General features: G+C 35.1%; 1 protein-coding gene across 3 annotated transcripts in view; it reads right to left on the bottom strand.

Annotated features, from left to right (window-relative positions):
- Nucleotides 1-19852, bottom strand: part of NAV3 (neuron navigator 3) — a 596222-nt gene that overhangs the window by 65289 nt on the left and 511081 nt on the right. For 2 of the 3 annotated variants that reach the window (XM_030323287.1, XM_032594013.1), the window contains 3 exons: nucleotides 14703-14863; nucleotides 9246-9434; nucleotides 5810-5862 (listed from right to left, as the gene is read on the bottom strand). In XM_030323287.1, coding sequence (XP_030179147.1) covers nucleotides 5810-5862; nucleotides 9246-9434; nucleotides 14703-14863 — 403 coding nt within the window. Of the gene's footprint in view, nucleotides 1-5809; nucleotides 5863-9245; nucleotides 9435-14702; nucleotides 14864-16265; nucleotides 16308-19852 lie in introns of all 3 variants that reach the window. The other variant, XM_030323286.1, reaches the window with a different exon arrangement.

Below are 19852 nucleotides of genomic sequence, written 5' to 3'. Positions count from 1 at the left end.
TATAGTAAAATACATGTTAAAATTTCATAGTATTATAAATTATTGTTATATTTATACTATACTTACATGTTTTAAATATTAGACTAATATTCTATTATTATAACAGGAACCGTTAAGATTGCAAATGAGTAGTTCCTTATATACAAATGATAAAATTTTTTGAAAATGTAGGTTATTTGATTCATGGATATATAATATGCCTTAAAAGCAAAGTTAGAATTAAAAGACAATGTTATTCTAAGATTCAGACCATAAGCAACAAAAACAAAAGTAATCATAACATTTCACTCTAAAAAAGATGGGTGTAGGAAAAAATGAAATATTGGACTTTTTCATACATATTAGAAAATACACTCCATGATATTATAGACATCATCAGCCACGACTTGGGAGTCAGAATTTTATTCTGTGATTTACAGATCATAAAAATGCCAAATAAAGTTGGAGGGAAAATATTGACCTCTACTGATAACTGGGTAAAATCACTTTATTAGTTTCTGTCTTCTTTTACTGTCGCTAATGATTATTAAGTTTACTGAGCTGCAAGTCAGCAAAACATTAAAATTCTCCGCGTCAAGATGGTGATGAAAGTGGCTGACAAACATCTTTGGTCATACACATTATGCAAATAAGGACTGCTTTAGGAAATTGAAGGCTGTTTTGGACTCAGTTGCAGAAAATTCCCAGCTCTGTTTTTCTTCTTTGTGCTGGGCTGCAAAATGCCAGAAAATGAGTTATGTGCACCATTACATTTGGGAAGCTCCCTTATTCTGGAAAAAGGTGGAGAATGAATAATACCGCTGAACAGTACAAATCCGCTCATTGCACTGATCAATTTCGAAGCTAAAAAAATTTAAAAAAAATCTCATTTCCTATCTTTCTTTTGGGGACATTTCCTGGTTGATTGATACAAAAGTACCTGAACCACTTTTTTTCTTTTTTTTTTAGAAAATATACAATAAAACAAAGTAACAACATAAACATCAAGGTATTTTTTATGCATAAGCATTTTTGAGTTTTCCCTTTCCTGTATTTTCTCTACTCTTAAAAATAATGTATCGTTAGTAATATTGTGTTGGAATAACAGAGTGGTTACATAGTAAAATCCTAATAGCCTTTATAAGCAAACTGTGTTTTAAAAATAAATGCTAACATAAAGCTTGAATATTTTACATCTCAATTTTAATTTTTGAGTGAAGATTTTATTTTTTAATTCTAATAGTTTTAAGGTTTCCTCAACAGTTGGCGTTTGAATCGGAAGTAGGGAACTAATTTTAAGATGGAAATTTCATCTTAAAGAAAGCTGGGAGTTATTTGCCTTAAGATATACGGCACAATTAGCTATGACGATTTGTTTTCCCTAGAACTTGGCATGTTTATTGCCACTATATTTTGCCCAAATCCTGCTTCAAGGCCTGCTAGCATTATATAAAACTGATAATAAATAATTTGTATCTTAAAAAACGCAATGCATCCTATTTAACAAAAAAGTCAAGAAAGATATTCATCATATTTCTCATTAAAACCTTGAATAAGTTATTTATAATACTCATAAGTATAACCATTACATATTAATTCCATATGGATTGTATATAATGATTTTTCTCATTGCTCTATTTTCACAACTATCTTTTCCTTTAATCTTTGCCTTCTTTCATACCTCATGGCTATTAGTACTAGGTAGGTGTTACCATTAAGTGGAAGCACTGAGGCAGAATATTAATATTATACTTCTTTCAGCAATTCAGGTGCAGAATTAATAACATCATGAAGGAATATGACTACTTGCCATTTTTAAATGATGGTTTTGAACCAAGCTCAATGTCTGGAGAATGGTAGACAGTATAAAACATTTTGTCTAAATAAAATTATATCAGATGATTCTTTACTCCATAAATCATTAATTAGCCTTTCATTCACCCATTCAAATTTACTAAAAAAAATTTACTTTAGTATTAGTTGTGTGTTAGGAAATATGCTAAAGGGATCCACAACAAACCAAACATGGCCCCTGCTCTTATTAAATCAATATAAATTAGATTCCAGGTACAAAAAAGATTCAATCAAGTTTTTAATATACAAGTCCAGTCAGAAAAAAAAGCTATTTATTGCAAGGATCAACAATTTCAGTGCTTAAAAGGACCAGGAATATAAAGAATATAAAAGGCTCTGGGAATTAAAAAAAAATCATACAGCCTCCCTAGGCTTTTATTTTCCCCACTTTTCATAAAGACACAGATAATAAGGAGTATGTCTTTCCTTTGAGAAATTAAACAGCACAATAATAACTAAGAACCCGAACTCAGCTTCAGTGTCAGGAAGAAAAAAAGGTTGTGGAGGCGGGAACCGGCCTGAGAATACACTCCAGCATCTAAAGGGATGATGCCAAGTGACTGTAAACCTGGAGGAATTCATCTCAGTGTTACTAGATATTCAGGTTACATTAAAAAGAACTTAGAAATTTGAATTTTTAGATAAAAGCTCTGGATTTCACAGTGTTGGCTTGGATTTTAAAAGAAGCACACAAACTCTAAGTTTGCCAAAGGTAAGAACTTGGCAGATCAGATTAGGCCTATGATTTTTTTTTAATGTTTATTTATTTTTGAGAGAGAGAGAGAGAGAGAGAGAGAGAGAGAGAGAAAGAGAGAGAGACAGAACACGAGAAGGGGAGGGGCAGAGAGAGATGGAGACAGAAGCCGAAGCAGGCTCCAGGCTCTGAGTTGCCAGCACAGAACCTGATGTGGGGCTCGAACTCACAGACCGTGAGATCATGACCTGAGCTGAAGTCAGTCAGATGCTTAACTGAGCCACCCAGGTGCCCCAAGATCAGGCCTATGATTTCTGATCAATATGCAAATTCCCTTTCTGCTCAGGAATATTCTATCAGGTGATAATCCTCAACTTTACAACACAATACTTTTTTTTTTTAATTTTTTTTTTTAACGTTTATTTATTTTTGAGACAGAGAGAGACAGAGCATGAACGGGGGAGGGTCAGAGAGAGGGAGACACAGAATCCGAAACAGGCTCCAGGCTCCGAGCTGTCAGTACAGAGCCCGATGCGGGGCTTGAACTCACGGTCCGTGAGATCATGACCTGAGCCGAAGTCGGCCGCTCAACCGACTGAGCCACCCAGGCGCCCCGTACAACACAATACTTTTGAAAAATTTACCAAACTGTAAGTTGTAGAAGCATTAAAAGATCTATAGGTAAAGAATCCTTCCAATGAGACTTGTTAGATTGGTGATTTTATAGGCAAATGTTCTTTGCAACAGGCTATTGTTATTATTTTGTTTTAATATCTTGAAGTGCAATACATCCAGCAAGATATATAATTCTGTAAGTTGTATAAGTGTTAATGTTATATGGATAATGTTAGAGTAAACATGGTTTATACTCATGGTTGACGAGAGCAGTATTTTGTCTAGTAAGAGCAGATAGTGTCTAATATACTACTTAAAAAAAGAACTTTTTCTCCCCCTAGACACTTGAATTATTTGATGAAGGAAATAACCATGCACAGCTATGTTACTACACTGCATAAATTCAAAAGATGCAATTCACATCAACTATGATATAAATGGTGCTCCTAGAATCACTGTGTATCAAAAATTTATAATTTTTGTTATTTTTGGTATACAACATTTCTGGTCTTCCCTAATAATTACACAAAACCCTTGAGACAGATGGGATAGATCTGGCTGTTGTTTTCCAATTTGATTTTACAGGTATAGTCCAAAGAAACTTAGCAACTTTTCTGATGTCACACAGTAACTGCTGATAGAGTTAGGCAAGAATGCAAATCAACTGAATCTTGATCTAGAGTCCTTAAGAAGGCATGAAAAATAATGACAAATTGACTTTTTACCTCATGGTTTAAAAAATACTTTCACAGATATTTTCTCATTGTCAGTGGAATCTCGGTGAATGATAATGGGGGACTGAAGTCAGAATGACTCCTCATAATCTTTGATTTTTGGTTTTTCTTTTTATTAGTCCTCCAAATATGCATTTATTTGAATTGTTTATAGGTTATTTGTGAACTCAAGAATATACTTTCCATCATTTTCAGGACAACCACGTACAATCTCTGTGGCTTAAAGACCTAATACATTCTTTTCACACTTAACACAAAGGTATATTTCATTTCTAAGTTTTGGCATATAAGTATATGTATGTAGTCACTTTCGTCTCTGTTCCTATTACATATTGCACTCTTACTACATACTCCTCATGTATGCTTTCTGATTGTCCTTATCGTACGACATCTACTCCTACTTATCTACAATTATTAAAATGAAGCCCCTTGTTCCTTATGAACCTGCAATACCCAATATAGAAGCTACTAGACATACGTGCCTATTTAAATAATTTAAATTAATTAAACTTAAAAATTCAGTTCCTCTGTTACTCCACACTTCAAACAGTCAATAGCCACATGTGGCCAGAGGTCACTGTACTGGACAGTGCAGCTAGAAAACCTTCTTATTGTCGCATAAAGTTCTACCGGACTCTGGTACATACTAATCAGCCATCTGTTTTCCCTCAAACCAAGCTCCTTTTCTTCTGGAATCTTTCTCAGGCTGAATGAAGGCAGTTTTATCCAAATGGTGGTTTTGCATATATTTAAAATATTACGATCATGCTGCATCGTTTGATGCTTTGTAGGGACTTCGGCCACAATGCTTTAGGTCAGAGGTCATCTCCTGAGCACACAGCGGCCCCGGGCCAATGAGGAGGGTTAAGTGTTAACACAGTTCTTTTATGTGTTTTTGCCAAAACATTTCACCTTTCTACTTCTTATCCACTTGCCTAAAGGATTAAATTTAAACAATAATAGTGATTTCTTCATTTACAGAGTGTAATTGGCAAATTTAATCATGAAAAGGAGACATGATGAGAAAAATATTGCTTTTCCCAGTAATATTTCTGATCTTGTGTAACTATCCAAAGCAATAAATATGTAAGATGAGCTTATAAAATGAGGGCCCTAACATTTAAGCTTAATGAAATGAGTGAAACAATTAGCGTTGCCCATCAGGCTTAATTGCTCAGTGATGGCCAAGACTGAACTTTTTATGAACCTCAGCTCTGGCTAAGAACTATTTGCACTGCTGAAGTCTCAGTGAGATTCAGTAAATGAAATACACCTCACTTTTACTTAGGCATGAAGGAACCCTCCTATTAAATATAACATCCTATAGATTTTCTTCTTTTTTTTTTGCAAAAAAAAAATGAAATTATATTAAGTGGACAGGAAGCTCATCTTGGCAAAAACAGATTATAACTGCACACATCAGGAAAATAAGTTGAAACATCGGCATTTTTCTCTTTGCAGAAATAGTTTTAAAAATCATTCTATTTCAGAAGATATATATTTTTAAGAGTCTCTAGGCCTTTTACGCCTTTACACTTTGGCACAGAGGAACTTGAAAAATTAAAATAAGAAAATGGAGAAAATACCATTGAAGAATTACCAGTCATGGCTCAGAGAACCAAACAAGGAAAACCAGTCAATATTATAAATTTATGGGAGAGTACATGGTTTCAGCGATTCCCAGTTATACCCCAAGAGGTTTTACGAAACTCAGTTTTTCATGCACTCATTGATTTTAATAAGTACACAAAAGTCCAGCGAAAGCGCATAAAACTGGGCCACAGAAGGTCCGGGAAAGCACCCGCCAGCTATTGGTTATGGTAGCTGAGCGTATGCCCTCATTTCACTGTGCAACTTCTGTGTAAATGTCAACCTATTTAATCACTGTGTGCTTGGCCGAGGCAGAAGCTCCTTGTTAACAACGGATACTTACTGTTGAGTAAAGAGAAGAAGTGCTGGAGACCAGTGATAATGAAGAGCCGTGAACTGGAAAAAGCAAAAACGAACAAGAGGTAAAATAATGAAGCGTGCTCAGAAACACCGGCCTTTGCTAGAAAGTGGAGACTAGGCAATTAGGGAAATAAAATAATACAGCTAGATACAAAGATCTGAGAACAATTCTCCTGCTATTTCTTGGAGGTCAAAATGTTGAGACATGGGAAGGTCCCATACCTGTTCTCCTAAAATATCTCCCTCATCACGTTACAGAGAGGATTTGGCCAATACAAGCCCTGTAGGCATGCTGTTGACAGATTCAAAGTTACAGTAAACCTCCACATGATAAATTACCAGAAAATCATGGAAACCTAAAGTTGCCATAAACTTATGAACTTAAAAAAATCTCTTTATTTTATACATTTTCTTTATTTATTTAATTTCATTTATATACAACAAAGGTCCATTTTCAATGTTTTTTCTCCATATACTTTCAGGGACATAAGCATTTTATTTAACTTGCTATTTCAACATTATCTGTGATGAGTTGATAATACTCATTTAAATGGAGAATTATTGTTTCTTTTGTAGTTTTAGTAATAGAAAATTACTTATTTCAAGGTGGTGTCTCAATGAAATTAAGAATGGAAATTGGGTACTGGCTTCTATCTAGGTATACCAAAATAACATCGTAGGCAAGTGGTAGACTGCTTTGTATTTCTCGGCAACTAATGTGTTAAGCCCAAAAGGTAGATAAAATTGTGCTTAATTACAGTTATAGAAAAGCCCTTCCTCTTTTCATTGTGGGATAATATAAAGTTATTTCTGCATACTCATCCATTAAATAGTAGTTGGTCCCACCCAATGTGACAGGTCCTTTCTGGATCCTGGGACTATAAAAATTATGACACAATCCTAGGAGCTTGAAAAGAAGTAGAAAGATATTCAACTAAGAAGATAATTATAAAAGAGTAACATTAATACTACTGAGAGCAATACAAGGGGTACAGCAAGGACGCAAGGGAGGTGCTCACAACCTGGTCTGGAAAGGCTGGCAAAGCTGTGCAGGATTGTGGCAGTGTGGCTCAAAAGAAAGGGATGAATTTGAGGGACATCAGAAAGAACCTCTTTAAAACTGACTGACTATAAATGCTGGTCAAAGAGGAAAGAAGGACAACCCCCAGATCTCCAGCTGGAGCACCTCCTACCACTGTGTGAGACGTGCAAAATGTTAGTCATCTAAAGAACACAAAACAACCAAACAAAATCCCACATTCTTTCAACCTCTAATAACACCAGAATGGACTAAGATTTTCAACACGGTGTACAGAAGGCAGGCGGGCAATGAATTGGGAGATCCCAGTTTTTGGTCTGTTCCTGCTACTTACTATTTATAGGTCTATGGACTCCTAGTTCGTGGCACGTTCCTGATCTTCACTGTGAGCATTGAGCAGGGAGGGCATCAATAAGGCCCTTCCCATCTCAATAGTTCAATAATCCCTTGACTGCAGACCATATTGTAAGAATAATAATTGTTCAGTGTTCAATGGATGGGCATCAAGAAGCCATCTTGCCCACTCAGGGTGCTGTTCAGCCATTTAGATTATTTAATCCTCATACACAGAAGGCCAGACTTTCTCAGCATATGAACAGTATTCTATCTGTAAATGAGCACTCCTAGAGAGCCATCAGTATGCTTGGCAAATTATTTTCACAGTATTGTAAGATGCCTGTCTGTGAAGAGAGTGATAGAATCATCTCAAAAAAGCTATGACTTTATATTGCCAATTAGGTCAATTCTGTCTATCTATTCTGCCACAATCAGCAGACTTTCTGGATATAATCCACTCTCTGTCACAATGAACTCAGTGGTTTGCTTAATATCACAGAAGGTAGTGGCAATGCTGGTCAACGAAATTAGTGCCAGCAAATTAAGCATACAGTGGTGGCCTGAAAACATTAAATCAATTTTCACAGCCATCTAAACTTAAAAAAAAAAATGTTTATTTATTTTTGAGAGAGAGAGCACGAGTGAGAGAGGGACAGAGAGAGGGAGACACAGAATCTGAAGCAAGCAAGCTCCATATGGGCTCAAACCCATGAACCATGAGATCATGACCTAAGCCAAAGTCAGATGCTTAACTGACTAAGCACCCAGGTGCCCCCATAACCATCTAAACTTTTAATCAGAAAAGACTCTAAGAAAGCAGGAAGGTGAAAGAGAAATGAACGAAACTGTTCCCTAATTTTGTTTTCACGACAAACCTGTAAAATTACATCTGCAGGAAATTAGGACTGATAAAGTTAAAAATCTTGCACAAGTTCATACCACAAATAAATGGGTGGCCAGAGGCTTAAAACCTGGTATGTTTTAAGATCTGGAGTCCTTCTTTTCTATGTTATTATTAAGGACTAGGATAGTTGTCTGATTTTATGTCTGATTTTATTGTGATCTGTTCAAACTTTTATGTTTACCTGTATTTTATGCATAGCTGATATGCTTTATAATATGTGTGCCACAATTTTCCTTTATGGATACTTCAAAAACTCATTCATTAAATCAAAGAGGCAGTCTCTCAAATATTATCAAATTTCACACTTGAGATTATATAGTGTAGAAAATTATATATGTTTAAATATCAATGAAGCCTTTTCAAATAGAATTTTTATAAAATATTCACATAGAACCTTATTGCATTGGATAAGGAAATGAAACTTATGAAGCAAAAGTAGACATAATATGAATTCAAATATGATATGATAACAGAAATTAACACCAGAGGGAGTTTCTGAGAATACAAGTTGTTAACGTGTGGTAGTTTCATAAGATAATTTTTCTGGTTTATGTATCTTTATGGTTCTTTAACTGAGATGTCAAACAAAACATTTGCTCTGATATTTGACACACCAGGACAAACAGGCTCTAAAATTATGAAGATTTCTTTATGAAAACACTGAATTTATTCTGAACTATTCTAGAACCAAGTAATAATCAAAACAATTTCTGGCATATTTGCAAATGCATAGAGAAACAGAAGGTAATTGGGGTGCCCGAGTAGCTCAGTCGGTTGAGCCTCCAACTTCAGCTCAGGTCATGATCTCAGGGTTCGGGAGTTCCAGCCCTGGTCGGGCCCTGTGCTGACAGCTCGGAACCTGGAGCCTGCTTCCAATTCTGTGTTTCCCTCTCTCTCTGCACTTCCACCGCTCTTGCTCTCTCTCTGTCTCAAAAATAAATAAACACTAAAAAAAAAGAGAAGAAAAGAAACCGAAGGTAATGCAGACTCAAACTTCTTCAAGCTTCAGGGCTCCCTAAATGAGAGTTATACTTACTCATTTATCTACTCTTCAGAAATCCTTGTGATGTGTCTGATGTGACAGTTTTCATCTCTGAGTTAAATAAAGTTAACTCCGTCTTTATTTCCCCCTTCGCCTACCTTCTTCCATGCTGTCTCGGAAGGAGCCTGAATGACTGATGGCACGTGGCCTTTCTTCCAGAGATGTGGCACTCCCACAAAGCTGGGAGTCATCGTAGAGATCAAACGAAGAGTCTTGGGCTGGGATGCTATTTGAGCGCATCATGCTGGGCCCAGGCAGGTTAAATTGAGACAGATTGGTTGGGCTCACTGAAAAACAAAGCACACACAGCTTCATTATTCTGAGGCTTGGATGATGAAAATAGTAGGTTGATGGAGAGTGAGAATGTGACCCCAATTCTACGGAAATGTGATTTTAACAGGTGTCTCTATTTAAGGTAGGCTGAGAGTCTGCCTCTGAAATGGTCGATAACAGTTTCAGTGGAGTCCCTCTTTTCTCCTAACACTTTCATGGCAAGCAATATGTCGATTTCTAAAGCAACATTAAACAAAGCCACCAAGCAACCTCTCCTATTTATGCTAGAAATACAGTAACAAGTATATTCTGCTGGCAATTAAGAAGAAAAGACTGCCTTCATAGAGTCATCAGGTTTCTTTTACAGAAGAATACATCTGGGAAAAACAAAAATGAAAAGGAAACACAAGGAATCTAAATTTCCCAAGAAGATCCTTTTGAAGTTCCCAGCCAAAGACTTTTAGTCATTTTGAGTTCTGAATTTATGTCAGTTCATGGTCAGCACCATCACTGCTATCAGAGTTAGGTTATAAGAGAAGAAAATAATTTTTTAATGAAACGTAATATACATGGTATTTATAGCTCATCATAAGGTGAATCAATCACTTTTTCTGCTGTGTCTAAGACCACAGTGCCATAGTAAGACTGTCAGAAGTACAAACCTGTTATGTTTCCCAAGCAGTACCTTATGTTCATAATTTGAAATACAAATTAATGTACTTAGTGCCAATTGCCAGAGTTCTCATAACACTCAATTTTTTAGGCCAAATGATGGTCATGAATTTAAAGAAAGATGTGACTGACTGAATGTACAACTTCTTTTGAAACAACACTAACTTAAATGTGGAGTAAAAGCAAAGCAGAAAATTAAGAAATATATCATAAATGCTCATATTTAAGACAAGCAAGCTGTTGTAAGTATCTGGGGAAGCAGGCAGGAACCTCTTAAGCAATCACAAAAGCTGCTGGGTGCTTTCAAAGCCTTAAAGAATTTATGTCATTGGCTTAAAATTCATCTGATATCATTTCAAAATCTCCAGGGTTTTTTTTTTTTTTGACACAGGCACTACATTTCTTAATATATAATGACTGGCTTTCAAAACAATGTAAAATAGGAGGCCTATATACTATGAGGTAGACAAAAGGGAATGCATTCTATTTTCCAGGAACTATGCTGAATATTTAATAGATATTGATGAATTAATACACAGAACAATCCTCTGATAGAGCAGTTGTGGACTGGATTGAAAAAAGGACAAAAAAGGAAAGAAATACAAGACTTAGAATTATATTGTGAGTGCATATTACATATAATAAAAAGTGAAAGAAACTATGGATTTGCAAAGTGTACAATCTGTAGGAAAGAAGGAAAGAAAGAAGGGGGACCAAGGAGAGAGAGGAGAAGGAGTGAGGGGGTGGGAGCGAGGGAGGGAGAGAGGGAGGGAGGAGAGGGAGAGAGAGACAGAGAGACAGAGACAGAGACAGAGAGATTTTTTAGCCAGCAGTGACTAATTCAATCTGATTGCTGACTGACTGTGAAAAGATAACACTGAAGAACATTCTAGACTTGAATATTTATGTTTAAAGTACCTGGATTGGAGTAAATCATCCTATTCTATGTTCACAGTATGAACTGTCTCTTTGCTAAATGAATGAAATATTCAACACATTTATAAATAAATGTATTATGTCAATACATATCTAGAGGTTAGAAAGACATCTTATTCACTATTTGGCTTTGCATAATTCTTACCAAAATGACTGCAGAGCTAGCCAAGTAAATTGTCCTTCTGTAATTTCAAAACATAGGACTTAACTCATTCAAGAAATAGGAATGAGGATTAGAGTGAATTTTAAAGCAACTAATTTGCCTTTACAAACACTTTTGATAGTGTATCCCTTGGAACTATACCCCTATACTATTTAAGAATGTTCAGTTAATATCTATGACAGGTCTGATTTTTTGGTGCTGTGGTTGCATAGAAAGATCAACATGGCATGGCCTTGAATGCAAGAATGGCCACAGGGGGTGGAGGAGGGGGGCTGGGCATCTGACTGAAAAGTAGAAAAATTAATATGTGAATAAACCAAGAAAAATTATAAAATAGAAGACAAAAATATGATGGAAAAAGAGAATTTCTATAATGGGACACAAACTAGCACAAGCCTTCTAATGGTGGCCTTGCTTTCCAATTGTTTCAGGCAAATATTCCAATCTCTACCCTTCAATTTCTTCACAAATTATAAATTTAAAAAACGGCAGAATAAATGACCTCTAGGACCCATTCAAATCCAGGAGACACATCCAAATTTCTAAATAAGAGAGATGTAGATGTGACAATATATTAGAGAAAAGGGACCCACTGACTTTGCCTTATTTTCAGAGCAAAGCCACTTTTTAAATTAAATTAAATGTTAATTAGTGGTGATTTGAGGAGATAGGAACTAATAGAAATATGGAGTGGGTTTTTAAATACCTCAGAGTCCCTTGACTTTGCTACTATATCTTGACATATTAGTTACTGGGTTTATGATATTATTTTAAAATAAGAATATTCATATGAACGCTAATTTTAACTTATTTTGTGGAATCTGGGACTCTAAGAACTAGGTAGAGATTCAAGAACATTTTATTTGATCTTTTAAAGGAAGAACTTCAAAAGTCTAATATATCTACATTTAGGTAGTTTCTGTTACGGGTGGGTTTAGAAGCTAGAGATGTCCTAAGAATTCAACTAAAAGATGAATAATTGAAACATAGGTAGATGTCTCCCATCTCCAAGATTCTATGCTCTCATGAGTATAGAAGAATGGGGTTAATTCTAAATAGCTTGAAAGGTGAATATGGAGAGGGAAATAGAAACTTCCCACACAAAGTTGTTTATAAACAATCCTCTGTATGCAAAAGGGTCCACAAATACATAGGTGAGAGGCTGATAGTAATGCTCCTACATGCTAAACCTGCAGCAAGGTGAGAAATAAAGTTGAGTAATCGTCACTTACAGCAACATGACAATGAGTCTCACCAGGTTATGAGATGCCTTGCAAGGACAATGATCAAGAGTAAATAAAGTTTCATCCAAAGATGTATTTTGCTTACTAAGTTATTCCGATTTATTCTCTTGATTGGAACAGTTTCTATTATAGGTAACATACATGCTGGGAATTGCACACAAACCACAGTTTACTTTGGCAATAGCTTATGGTAGTCTACATATAATGATGTAACTGCAGTTCTCTTAAATTTATGTTTGTTATATGTGACTTTTTATGGCAATATTTCTAAAAATTTTATCTATTAATATATTTTAATAGGTAGGAATAATAAACACATTGCAAATGCTGACTGTTAGTAGTAATCAGTTGCTGATCATTCAGAAGAGATAATATTAAAATTGAAAACAAATGATGACCAAAGCAAAATGCAAGACAATGGAACCCATATTCAAGTTAAAAAATTCCATTTGGTGTATTTTTATAAGTTTAATGATAAAATAATCCTTATTTATGATTATTTTAATAGTATCCACTGTTTTGCCTAATATGTTGTCATGTATGGGAAGGTCTTCCATCATAAGTATCAATGAGTGAAAACATTGAATATGAGAGTAGAGACAGTAAGATCAATTTGAAATCTACAGCTATTGTGTCTGATAATGTAAGGCATGTTTTCTAATAAAAATGATGAGGTAACAGAGTCTATCAAGTCTTATACTCTCCTCAGTTTTGGTATACATTAAATCAGTCCCTCATAATATAACCTAGGTCTTATGGGTCCATTTCACAGTTGAGAAAATTGAGGCTAAATGACTTTGTCGAGGTCAGACATAGTAAGTGGTGAGGGTTTTTTTTTTTCCCAAATAATAATGGAACAGATGGATTTCATCAGAATAATATAAATGAAAAAATAGTGGGGTAAGGATTCAATTACTCAAATTAACATCAGGTATTAAAAAGAATGGTAGGAGACATAAGATACCTAGCAAACAGCATTCCAGGTGGTTTGGGTTTGTTGCAAATGTTGCATAAAATTAGAGTTTATTTCATATTTCTAGGACTCCATAAAAAACCTTTTCAATCCATTTTTGAAGTTAAAATTCTAAGCTTCTTGCTATGTTTTATAATTACAATTCAAAGTAAGTAAAAGCTATACCATTCTTTGCCATTATGAGGCAAAGAAGTCTCATCACTGTGTAGGTGTATATGTGTAGCAACAAAAACTTTGTGTCTAATAGGAATTCATTAGATCATATGGAACCATGACTGAAATAATGGTTTCTCATCGCCAGAGGCTTATTCTGTGTAGCAGGAAGAGTTACAAGAGAAAAGAAATAGCCTTTGTTGTCCTCACAGGACTGAAAATGTTGGAAAGTCCAAACTACTGAAGAATTTGGACAACCGGTGGGTCCGTTATTAGAAAAAAAAAGTTTTGAAGCAAAAAGAAAAAAAAAATGAGACTACTTTATATGTAAATTTATAGAACATAAATCTGTTTTTAAAAGCATTGGCTCTATCAAATTATAGCTGGTACGTTTAGACTTCTTTCTTTATTTTATCATGCTTCCCAATGTTTTCTGTGACATTTACACAAATGATGCTATATGTCATACAAATGATGCTAAGCACACAAAGTAGCCCAATGGTTAAGTTATCATTTTTTTTCATTGCACTTATCCAAAAATGTTCCCATGGAATTCTGTTTATTTAAAGGACAGTTTTAGCTTTAAAATGGTATTAATTTTGATCACTTTTAAAGAAGCGATCTTAGAGTCATGGAGTTATGGGTTTGTTTGTTTTTTTTCTTTATATTTTATGCTTCTCTACAAAAGTATGAGAAATTCTGCTAAGGACTTTAAAAAAACATTTTAAACAAAAAATAAGGAGCTGATTTATTGGTTTTTAAGAGGACTCTGAGAAAACTCCACAGGCTTGAAGTCAGGTGTTCTGGGATCACTTACTGCTGGTGCCCCTGATGAGTGGAGAGACTTTTCTTTTTTTTTTTTTTTTTTTTTTTCCTCTTTTGCGTGAAATGACCTCTCTGTGCCTCCGGACCTAGACTGTAAAGTAACAACAGTAGTACCTATGTCACATTGTTGTCATGAGCAATAACCTGCATAACATTTGGGAAGTATTTTGTGAACAGTAAGCCATCAAACAAATAACAGGTACTGTTGAGGTATCTTTGTCTTGTCTTTAAGGGAAGAATTTTTAAGAGATTCGAGGACTCCTGTGAGGGTAAGTGGTGAAAACAACACGATGAAATTGGGTTTAGGCTATTTTACCCAAGTTGGAAAAGTGGTATTTTCCTGTCGCAGAAGATGACATGGCAGAAGGGGAGAGCAGAGGTGACTGGTTGCCAGCATCCTGCAGCCCTCCAGTGGAATGGGAACGCAGCCACTCTTTGCCCTCTTCTTGGTTGGCCTGCCGAGACGATGGGGTATATCTGCAAAACAGCACAGCTAAGACACGTAAGCACATCTACAAGGGCAAGGCAATACCAGGACAAGAAAACAATTGAGAGGAGCTTACTATTCAGATTGAACAACATTCTCCAACAGATTGAATCTAATTATAATTGCTTAGTTCTTCCAGATGATCTGACACCATCTGTTTGAATCTCACAGGAAAAGAAAAATAAAGGATTTTGAAAGGAAAATTATGCTTCTGTGAGATATGTAGTTGAAAATCATAAGCAATGAGCAGACAGCCAAGTTAATTGAGAAGGACTCAAAAGCACAGTGTTTGGAAGGATGTGAAGAGGGTGAAAGCATGGACTAAATATGGCAGACAGTGGAAGGCCAGAAGCCAAGAGAACTGAAGTGATGGATACAGAAAAGCACAGGAAATGGAACACAAACTGACAGACATTTTTGGAAAAAAAAAAGAAAAAAATAAAATAAACATTTATTTCATTAAAATGCCACTTGACATCATGTCCAGATTTTTTTAAAAAAGAAAAAAAATGGGCTCACTTTAGTGGAAAATAGATTTCTGAAGCAAAATATTGAAATGGAATAATTAATTACAAGCTGTTTGCTATTACTCAGGGACTGAAGAGGGGAAAAAAAAGATAACAGGGAAAGACCTATTTGGCCAGTGCTCATTTTCACCAGAGTAAGTAAGTTCTTAGCATCAAAGAACAGTCAACTCATTGTGTTCATATGTGTTATACCTCTATTCATAGTTCATTTTATATCCTCTCCTCAGATAAGAGTGTACAGTAAAGGATGGCCATGGATTAAATTTTCATTTTAGTTTTTATGATGAACTGAATGATGATTTTGATATTATTACGTAATACTGGAGTAATTCATATCTAAATTGACCAGCACTCCTGAAAAACAGAAATTAAAATTCTTGAGTTTCTACCGAAAGGATTCTGTAAAAATTCATACCTTAATTACAATATTTGTCCTCTGATGATGAAAATATATTTTCTTTGATTCAAATTAGAGCATCCTTCAACCTTTCAACATTAACTGGCCACATCTGTAGACTATATGGGTTGAGGTTTTGCAAGCATATGCCTCCAAGATGCTAAAGTTAGGGAAGTCAATTTTTTTTTTAATTTACAGAAGTTGGGTTCTGAAATCTACCAAATGTTGCTACCCCCCAAATAATGGTATTTACATTGGATTTAATGAGTCTTGAGCCCTACAGGTATCTCTAACCTGAGGCTTATCCCACCAAATCCTCAGGCCAGAGAAAACATCAGGATGAAAAGTGATGCCATCCTCAATGGCAGATACGTCATTGCAAACAAAGAAAGAAGAGGGAGAGAGACAGCACACAAAGTTTACATAACAACAATGAAAGGCAGCAATTGTGCTGAGAGAAATATATACCTTAGTCCCTTTTTGGGTAGTGTATTTCTGTCAAGCTGCATGCTGTTAAAACAAAGAAAATCCCTAAGGACATAATGTAAACAAAAACCTCAAAATTACACATCCAACAAAAATGATTCACTAAACTACACAAAATAAAATTTCTGTAACACACATTTAATGTTTAACTTATTGGAAAAGGACAACTAAAGGTGACCAGATGTCCATTGCTGTAACACATTCAATGACAATTTAGTGACAGGATCATGAGCAGGTAGATTAAATGACATGTTAACATTATTCCCCAGTAGATTCTATTTACTTCCTCCTATGGTAGTTTTTGCTTCCCTGTGCAACTGACTAGACTCTCACTGTGATTTCATATGTAGGAGAGTCATGTGTGGAAATCAGATAGATCTGCTCTGCCTAAGTTAAAGTGACTACTTCTAATGGACAGAGGAGAGGTAAAACACCATTTGATATTTACTTTTGTATTCAGATTATTTTTATGAAAAACAAAGGCAGATTTATTCTATTTGCATGTAAGAGAAGAAAAATAATATGTAATAAATATCTGCTTGAAACGTCATGTTTTTTGGCACCATTTATTTAAATACTTAATGAAATTATGCCATCTTTTGGAAATTATAAGTTAGGTATTTCAAAGGCTATACATTGTATCAGTCACTATTTTAAAGAATCTCAATCGGTCATAGAAAGAGATGAAAGGATGTGTCTGGAGAAAATGAGAAATGGCCTCTCTAAAAATAGAAGAGGGTGTCAACAGCTAAACGGGACAAGTCTAGGGATTTCTGTTATAATCTCTGGCATGTGGATAACCAAAGAATAAAATTAATTTGAATTTGCAGAATAATAGCTCTCTTCCAGTAGAACCCCCAATGATCAAAATTAAATACACAGGATATGCATGATGGGAATGATATAACACAAATGCAAACACATCGACTTGAAAATCAATCACTCAAAATCAAAGCTAAAATGTTTTCTTCTGTGGGTACTCCATTATTTAGCACTGCTGTAGAAAGCCACCAAAGGCATTATATGACTTTATTGATAGGGAATGTCCACCTAAGGTAATTACTCAGTTATGTAGAGGCTAGTTCTAGTGTACGTTTTGACTACAGAAGTTTTTTGAATAGTGTGGATAGGCAAACAAAAAGGAATCGTATTGAACAAATATGAAAAACCTGTAAATATGAACTACGGTTGTGCTAAAGCATTAATATGGTCACAAGCCATTTTAAAGATGACCTTTGTCTTGTGTGCAAATTTATTAAAGCTTAATATTGCAGAGGAAATTGAAAAGAGGCATTGTTTGCCAACATTATCAATTGTAGAACATGTATATGTTTCTAGCACACAGAGAATTTAATGGGAAAAAAAACCTCAGAAAAAATGCATTTAAATTTACCAATATAAGTTAAACCTTGAAGTAGAAACATCTGTTTGAATCTGGATATTAATGGTTTTATAATGTAGACACTTCTCACATATCCCGAAAGGTCACAAACTCACTGCTTGCAGGGCCAGCAGGCAGTGGGAACGAGGGAAGTAAGGCTCTCAGCCAGCAGTCTGAGGAGGTCACGTACTGTCTATTTAAAGGCAATAGACGCTGTGCAGAATTGTGCAGGCAAGTTTGCTCCATGTGATATGTAAAAACAAGCCAGCAATTTCTAAAGGTGGTTACTACTTTCAATTAGTTTTTTAATGTTTATTTACTTTTGAGAGAGAGAGAGAGAGAGCACAAGCAGGGGAGGGGCACAGAGGATCCAAAGCGGGCTCTGTGCTGTCAGCAGAGAGCCCGATGTGGGGCTTGAACTCACGAACTGTGAGATAACGACCTGAGCCAAAGTCTGATGCTCAACTGACTGAGCCACCCAGGCACCTCAAAATTATTTTTACAGTTTGGTTATTTTATAAAAAAAGAAAACAAACTAAACAAAATAACCGTAAACTGGTTGTGGCTCCAGGGCCATCAATGATCTGGGGCAGCTAGAGAGAAAATTACTGAAGAGCTTTTGGTTATTATTTATTATTTTACGACATTTTAATGAAGAGGAATTTAAATTAAAAAATGACTGATTCAATAACATTGAGATGTGAATATATCAATAAAATATTTGAAATTGCAGATAAACAGGTAAGGCATGAATTATACACAACTCTATCATATCATTCTAGTTACTTTGTTTTAAATATTTATACTCTAGCACACTTTCTCTCAGATGGCTCTTTGGTTTCTTTAGGGTTCCCAACATGCTGCTCCCTGCTTAATTAGAATTAAGCCAGGATCTCTGATAGGATCTAATTTTCTCTTCAATAGATCATAAACTTTCTTGAATGCACTTTAAAGGATTAGAATAAATTGCTACTGCCTGCAGTTTTGTTTCCAAGAAAGGAAAAGTACAACCTGTCATATCAAAAATTATTTTGATCCAGTAATTTACTAGGAGGAACTAATTAATATTTATATCACATATTATACCTATGAAAGTATTTTATTGTTCAAATTTAATATTCATCAGTATATTTCACTAAAAATCCAGGGCAAAATATGCATTTACCTAAAATTAGTCTTTTTGGGGCACCTGGGTGGCTCAGTCGGTTAAACGTTGGACTTCAGTTCAGGTCATGATCTCATGGTTTGTGGATGCAAGCCCCGCGTCGGGCTCTGTGCTGACAGCTCAGAGCCTGGAGCCTGCTCCGGATTCTGGGTCTCCCTCTCTCTCTGCCCCTCCCCTGCTTGTGCTCTGCCTCTCTCTCTCTCTCAAAAATAAATAAACATTAAAAAAAATTAAAAAAATAAAATTAGTCTATTTAAGATTTATTTTAGAAAAATTATTTATATTTTTAATACTGGGATACTTCCATTGGTAAAACTGGTCTATTTCAAAAACTGAACAACAATAATAACAAAAGATTTGTTTAAGGAAAATAAGTAACTGCATATTTGCTGGTGTATTTCTAAGTGAAAATGTATATTGGCTACTGCTAAAATATAAATCAAAGTAAAATACTAACGTTGCATTTATACCTATAAACCTCAATGTTATCATCTGGTTTGATTTGACGGTTACTTGGTTATAAATAGTTACTTGACTGTTTTTGATATCTGAATGCCAAAGAAATAGGTTGATGGCTCAAGGGTCAACTTGTTGCAGCCATATTTATGATTTAAAAAAAATCAGTGTTTTGGAAGGTGATTCGGGTTAATAAAAAATCACCTATTTGCAGGGTGCTTAGTTTGGTTATAAAAGTGTTATTTGGATTTCTCATATAACATATGAGTACACAATCAAAGATACAAACTATAGACTGTTAACGGATTTTCAATATAGAGTAAAACCTTGGATTGTGAATAACTTGTTTTGCAAGTGTTCTGCAAGACGAGCAAACCTTTCTAATACATTTTAACTTGATAAATAAGTGAGGTCTTGCAACACGAGTAGTACGTGATGCCAAACGTCACATGATCAAAACTCAGCCAATGGTTCTTGAAATTCGATTTGATATGAGTGCTTTCGATTACAAGCATGTTTCCAGGATGAATTATACTTGCAAACCAAGGCTTTGCTGTAATTTGATTT

The sequence above is a fragment of the Lynx canadensis genome, chromosome B4 (genome assembly GCF_007474595.2).
Source record: "Lynx canadensis isolate LIC74 chromosome B4, mLynCan4.pri.v2, whole genome shotgun sequence".
Lineage (NCBI taxonomy): Eukaryota > Metazoa > Chordata > Mammalia > Carnivora > Felidae > Lynx > Lynx canadensis.
Note: the sequence above shows the minus strand (reverse complement) of the source record. Positions and strands in the feature narration are given on the sequence as shown.